The 7500-nt window shown below is 42.3% G+C and overlaps 1 protein-coding gene across 2 annotated transcripts in view; it reads right to left on the bottom strand.

The window, feature by feature from the left end:
• Positions 1-7500, bottom strand: part of si:ch73-374l24.1 (protein kinase C alpha type) — a 254721-nt gene that overhangs the window by 245268 nt on the left and 1953 nt on the right. For both annotated transcript variants that reach the window (XM_017714068.2, XM_017714069.2), the window contains exon 2: positions 5048-5079. In XM_017714068.2, the coding sequence (XP_017569557.1) occupies positions 5048-5079 (32 nt within the window). The remainder of the gene's footprint in view (positions 1-5047; positions 5080-7500) is intronic.

The following is a 7500-nucleotide window of genomic DNA, read 5'->3' as shown; positions in this document are numbered from 1 at the left end:
ATATATATATATATATATATATATATATATATATATATATAGGGTTAGGGTTATATATATATTCCATATGTCACATTTGGCTGGTGGTTGGACACCCAATAATGTCGAAATTCTTTCGTACTGGATGTCTAAGACATTTTGGGGATGACAGAGGTCTTCTGAGAACTTTGTGATCACTGATCTGCTAGGCCACTCACACATGCAGAAACACCTCAAAAAGCCATTATATAACTCCACCAAAAGACTTGCCAAGTTCCCAGAGAAGTCCATTCATTCTTACAGACCACTGAACATCTTGCTTCTCTTCAGTCCCCTAGTGCTTCCAAGAACATGCACTTTGCTGCCTGGCACTCCCCACAACTCTCCCACTCCACCACACACTTCCCCGTCACCCACAGCCTACCATCCATCAGCACTACCATCTGCATACAGACGGGGCGTTAGCTAACTCTACGTTCTATCAGGGTGGCTTCTTACCCCTCTACGTGCACTCTTCTGGGAATGTGAAAGTGGACTTAGGCTCAGAATAAAGTGGTGAGTGAGATGAAGAGGGTGGTGAATTGGCTGGCTGAGGGGGCGACCCCAAAGCAGGGCACATGTAATGACCATAACCAGCTTGTCTCACCCAAATTTCCTGGTACCCAATCCCTATCTGCAAATACAATGTCCTGTCTCCAAGTACAATCATTATTGGCATGGCCAACAATGGAACACCACAGTCAGTAAAACCCAAGACATGCCAGACTGCCAATAACCTCAAAACGCTGCAGTAAAAATACATTTTTACTATGTGCAGAATGTGGACACAAACATTTCACCCACATTTGGCTGCAGATTTTTATTCCAGTCAAGCAGAAACTCAGATCTGACAGTTACCCCACTTACCTGCCTTATTGCCCCACTTATCTGACTGTTACCCCACTTACCTGCCATATTACCCCACTTACCTGCCATATTACCCCACTGATCTGACTGTTACCCCATTTACCTGCCATATTACCCCACTGATCTGACTGTTACCCCAATTATCTGCCATATTACCCCACTGATCTGACTGTTACCCCACTTATCTGCCATATTACCCCACTGATCTGACTGTTACACCACTTACCTGCCATATTACCCCACTGATCTGACTGTTACACCACTTATCTGCCATATTACCCCACTGATCTGACTGTTACACCACTTACCTGCCATATTACCACTCTTATCTGACTGTTACCTCACTTATCTGCCATATTACCCCACTGATCTGACTGTTACCCCACTTATCTGCCATATTACCCCACTGATCTGACTGTTACCCCACTTATCTGCCATATTACCCCACTGATCTGACTGTTACCCCAATTATCTGCCATATTACCCCACTTATCTGACTGTTACCCCACTTACCAGCCATATTACCCCACTGATCTGACTGTTACCCCACTTACCAGCCATATTACCCCACTGATCTGACTGTTACCCCACTTATCTGCCATATTACTCCACTGATCTGACTGTTACCCCACTTACCTGCCTTATTGCCCCACTTATCTGACTGTTACCCCACTTACCTGCCATATTACCCCACTTACCTGCAGTATTACCCCACTGATCTGACTGTTGTCCCCCTTCATCTGACTGTCACCCCACTTACCTGCCATATTACCCCACTTACCTGCCGTATTACCCCACTGATCTGACTGTTACCTCATTGACCCCTTTCTCTTCCACTAAACACCCTTTAACTGCTGCTGCACTCAACACTTTAACTTTAGAGGTTTACAGGTATGACTGTGTGTGTGTGTGTGTGTGTGTGTGTGTGTGTGTGTGTGTGTGTGTGTGTGTGAGTGATGGTAGTAATGCATGTTTTATTTGATTTTTTATTTTTATTTCTGTAAATTTTATTTTATGGTCATTTTATTTACTCTACTCTGATCCAAAAGTACCATTTATATTGCTTTTGTATTAAATAATGACGTCAAAATAAAGGTACTGACATCATTGTTATTGCAGCTGCAAACCCAACAAAAAAAATCCCCACTAAGACAAAAATGAAAATGGTGTCAAGACGCAAAAGTAAAATTCAGTCTAAAATATGATACCAGCTACATAAGACACAGACTTATCATAACGGATAATGATGATGAAGCCAATGCACCAAAAACACTGCGTGTGGTGAGCTGAGAGAAGCTTGCGAAAGAGGTTATGATACCATCAAATTACACTGAACACCTTTAGTTTTCCTACCATTTTGCAACATTTTGGTTAAAAAAAATGTTTTTTTTTCTTAGAAACATGTCGTACTGCTACGGGCAAATGGTGGTCATACCAGATAATAATGTGGGAATTCTACTTCATGACCCTCCCTGCTTTTTTTAACATATAGCTTGACCGGCTTCAGTAACTCAGTGGATCATAGTTACATCAGAGGCATTTTAACCACTCTGACCTTCCCCCTGATGCCCATTCACAGACTGCCTGAGGATCAAGTGCCCTCTGTGATGCTCTCTAATGTGGACTGGGGCCAAATGGTGTTGGGTTCGTGTCCAACGTTTGTGGGATCGGGACAGCACATTTGAACGTGTCTACAAACTGTACAGTTCGTAAGATTCAAGTTTATAGGAAGGTCTGTTGTGATAAGCGGTTGCTGGAGGAGCGGTTTTAATGTAGATGCATGTGTGAAAGCAACGACAAGCAAAAACCAAAAAAAAAGGAAAACATTCTCCCGCACGCACACGCGGCTTCGTCTCTTACAGAGAACGTCCTGCTGAGAGGAGATCAGATGATCGGGGATTAACAAACATTGATATCTTTGCCATCTGTCACTAGGTGAGTATACAAACACAGCCCTTTTCCTCCTACTTGTGCCCAAATTTGATTATCACGGGCAAAAAGATGGAAGTGTTGAGTAATTTGATACAGTGTTTCTTCATTTGTGTCACCCATTCAAACAAAGTGTGGACGCTCCTCAGCGAAGTACAGGGCGAGTCAAAAGTCACAGGACGGTTTAGTTTTATCTTATTTTATTGTTTATGCCGTCACAAGCCTCCACGATGCGGTGAAGGTGGTGTTTGTTGCGGATTTTCTCAGCATACGCAATTTGTTCGAGATGACCCCAGAGGCGAAAGTCCATAATAAAATAAACAATAACATAAAACAGTGTCCTGTGACTTTTGACTCACCCTGTACATCCAAAACCTGCCTGGAATGACCAAGCAATGCAAGGCAGAGCCCTTTCCAGTTGTTATGAACGACAGTACTCAACGGGCCAAGCTCAAAAGAATCCACAACATTAAGACAGACAACGGAAACTTTTCTAGGGCTACCCAATTTACTGCATGTTAACTGTTACTGCATTACTGGCCTTTGCAATACCGGGATTGCAGGAGGTTGTGATATGTAAATAAGCTCACTGACCAATCACAATGTTTTTTACTGTGTTTATGAGCATAATGACCAATCATAGCTCCCAATGGGTGTTCCTTCCAGTGGGTGCTGATGAAGCAAAGTAGGCGTATAATACAACAAAAGTAAGCTAGGTGGGCTGATTTAGGTGGGCTTTCGGAGTGAAATGCTCAGGGGATCCAGCCCTGCGACCGGAAGGTCGCCGGTTCGATCCCTTCGGCTGATAGTCCTTGACTGAAGTACCCTTGAGCAAGACACCTAACCCCCAACTGCTCCCCAGGCGCCGTGGATAGGGCTGCCCACCTCTCCGGGCAAGTGTGCTCACTGCCCCCTAGTGTGTGTGTTCACTAGCGTGCATGTGTGTGGGTGTTTCACTGCACGGACGGGGTAAATGCGAAGGTCTAATTTCACACAAACACAGTGACAAATGGTTCTAAATTCAGAGAAACTGAACTAGACAGAATTATTTGCAGTGGTGCTGATGGGGACCAGATGTCTGAGAAGTTGAAATGTCTCTAAAAGTAGTTCATGGAACTACTTCCAGTAGAGAAGTGGTTACTAATATACTTCATGGAAGATATAAAGGCAGAATGCCGTAAGGCAAAATAGTCCCTAAAGACAACTTATTATTTCAGCTTTACCGCTGTTTTATCGTTATTACCATTATACATAAAATCTCAGAAGACACGTGTGGGTTCAGCAGTCAGTCTGGCTGGTAAATAAATGAACACTATAGATGTTACATCTCCTGTTTCCTAACACAGCCCTTTCAATTCTTTCTCTACAGTGTACCACTGGCCATCAAACCACACTGAATGGCTTCACATTCAAAAGACTTCAAAAACTGGGGGAATTCCTCTTTAACCGCATCACATTCCCTAATTCCCTAATTAATTCCCTTAATATATTGCGAAGTGTACCCCTATTGTAGTGTGCAAAGACACAAGACTGCACTAACATTTTGCCCATAACTTGCAGCCCAAAAGTGTATAGAAGAACACACACCCAAGCGTTTGATATTGCACCGCCTCTTGACCGCTCTGAAGAGCGTATTAAACAAATTAGAGACAACAGCACAACTGAGGCATCAACGCAAAGTTCAAGCAAGTTCAAGCTTTCTCTGGGCATCAGTGGGCGGGAAAAGAACACGACACTATTTATCTCTTCAAGCAAAAGCGGCGCTGGCTCCATCATCCCCAAGGAAGCGTCCACTTTCCGTGTTTATCCTCACACTCAACTTGATGGCTGGACTTTTAACTACAATTTCTCACCGAAGTCTAAAGCAGCCATCCATCTAACAATGACACATCTGAACATTTTACTCATGCAGCTCTGCAGGCGCAGCAAAGGCCTGGCAAGCACGGTAGTTTCCACATTACAGAGGGAGTAAATTCTCTTAATACGACATGGTTAAACAAATTAATGCATTGAACCTCTTCATCTACTGTGATGGCACAATAGCACTATTACTACAGGAAGGCAATGAAAGGGGGCGGCAGTGTCCACAGCAGGCGGAATACGTTTCATTAGCACGGCCTCTTCAGCTCTCTACATATTAATGGCAGTGTAGGACAGGAGCTACCACTGAATATCAGTTTCAGGTGACACACACACACACACACACACACACACACACACACACATACTCTACCTTGGCACTGGAATCCTTGCTTGCCAAATCCCCTGTGGATGTAAAAGAGAGACAGAATTTAGGAGATGTGGCAATAGGGACTGAACAGCAAACCAGTGTTAGAATAATACAAGCACCCAGTGCTAATTGGCCCCAGAGTTCCTGACAATCCTCAAGACCACTTTGCAGGTCCACTCGTAGTGTCTGCGTGGGTTTGCGTACAAAAAACAGTCAAAGTTCATTTTCACATGACACAAATTTCAATATGTGCTCAGAACAAAGCATCAAACGTAAAGCTGGCATCGTTTCAAACAAAGGCGGCCGGAAGGGGACCCACTATTAATGCACCAACATTCAAACTGGGTGGGATTTTTTTTCCCCCCAAACACTTTTACATGATCGTTTTCCATCCTCTGTCCCTTAAAACCAAACCAGCTGATTTTGTTACTGTGCCTTAAAGACTACGATGTGAATAAGCTCTGTTCCCATTACTGTGTCTCAGTCAAAGAGCGAGAGCAGTCGGAGCTAAAACGTTCCTTACGACATGCGAACGGGCAGAGCTGAACTGAGGCTGGCTGAACAGGCAGATACATGACAATGTGTTGCTTCTTGTGACACCACAGAAACAATTCCTTCAAAACAGGTTGTTTTCGCAGCTCAGTTTCCATAATTGGCCTTTATGGACTGTGTACATTTTTGAGCGTGTACGTTTTGAAACTTTGGTAATGTTTATAAACTTCACCAAAGGCTTTCGTTTAAAAAAAAAATCAACAGGAAAATTCCTTTGATGAAGGAAAAATGTACCTGAACAGAACCTTCATTTGTGACAGTGCAGGGAACGGTCAGCATTGTGTTCAAATGTATAACTGTACTTTGTCATACTGACAAATATTTCTTGGTGGAACGTCCTCAAACTAAAACCACTGAACACTGAGATGAGATGAAGTGCGCAAAAGGTTAAGTGCGTACAAAGAAATAAGGTTTTATCATACGTCAGCTGATATTCTTAAAAAATAAAAAATAAACTAACTTATATCCAACACTGTTAAATGGATATATAGCATTCTGTACTGAAACTCTTAATATCGCTGTTGTCGGAAAACACCTCATATTGCCAAAATGAGAACTTTACAGGAGGAGGAAAAAACCTACTCCACTTTTAATGGAAGTCAATGGAACCAGACGTCTTTCCAAGCCACTTTGGGTCATTTATTTTGGTTCATTCGTCATGAAATTTACACACAATATGTAGGACGACGGGTTCTTTCAAATTATGTCAAGAACTGAAAAATGACCAAAATGGAGATACGAGGTTTTGCTCCGACAGCAGCGATATGTTAAAATACATGGGGCTAATCCAAGCAGAGTTGCACAGAGTACTTTTTTAAATACTTGATTATGGACAGGGGGTCCTATTCTTGGTCCTGGACATCTACCACCCTGTGGAATTCAGATCTAACACACAGGGCTGCAGTATTCAGATGCCCCTGAAGGCCTTCATTACCTGAAGCAGGTGTGACAGATTAAGGCTGGAGCTAAACTCTGAAAAGTGGTAGATCTCCAGAACGGCACTTAATCACGGACATGTGACGGTGCATTGTGGGGAATGGGTTTGATTAATTGATTAATACATCAAATACGGCTGCACAGCTCGGGTGCCAACGTTTACAAACGACCAAAACAAGTGTTTGAATATTAAAACCTGAGCCCAGTGTTGGGAGTCAAATAGGCCCAACGCATCGCTGCACTGTTCTTAAGTCCTTAACTTCTTAATTTATGCAAGCACTAAGCTGAATTTAGCTGAATTTGAATTTTGTGTTGATAAAAAATGGATTGAATACGAGAGGTAGATTTTTACCTTAAGCTGTGTGACTACAAAACGTCAACAAACCCCATTTCTGGAAAAGTTGGGATATTCTGAAAAATGCGATAAAAACATAAATCTATGATTTGTTAACTCTCATGTATCTTTATTTAACTGAAAAAGTGTAACGCAAACATTTCCAATGTTTACACTGACCAACTTAATTGTATTTTGTAAATATAAACAAATTTATAGATTTTTAATGCCTGCAACACACCAAAAAAAAGTTGGCACAGAGGCAAGTTTACCACTGTGTTACATCACCTTTCCTTTTAATCAGTTTTTACTGGTTTGGGAACTGATGATCAGTAGTAGACAGTATCAAAGTGAATGTAATTAGTTTCTGTACTTTAGTATTTTTGGTGTATCTGTACTGAAGTTTCTCCGTTCTGGACTTTCTCCTTTCACTCCACTACATTTCAGAATCTAATATCCGACTTTTTCCTCCTACATTTTGAGAAATCTGTCGTTCCTTTTGGTTTCTGTGTGTATAAAAACGTAACATGTCAAAACGAAAGAAGCGCAAAGCCAGAGCACCAATCAGGGCCCAGCGGTCACTTTGTTTAGAGCTGGTTTTGACCTGTTGGTCATACCGACCCAGTGCAGCACG

Source organism: Pygocentrus nattereri, chromosome 14, assembly GCF_015220715.1.
Source record: "Pygocentrus nattereri isolate fPygNat1 chromosome 14, fPygNat1.pri, whole genome shotgun sequence".
NCBI classification, from domain to species: domain Eukaryota; kingdom Metazoa; phylum Chordata; class Actinopteri; order Characiformes; family Serrasalmidae; genus Pygocentrus; species Pygocentrus nattereri.
This window is presented reverse-complemented; position numbering and strand designations above follow the sequence as displayed.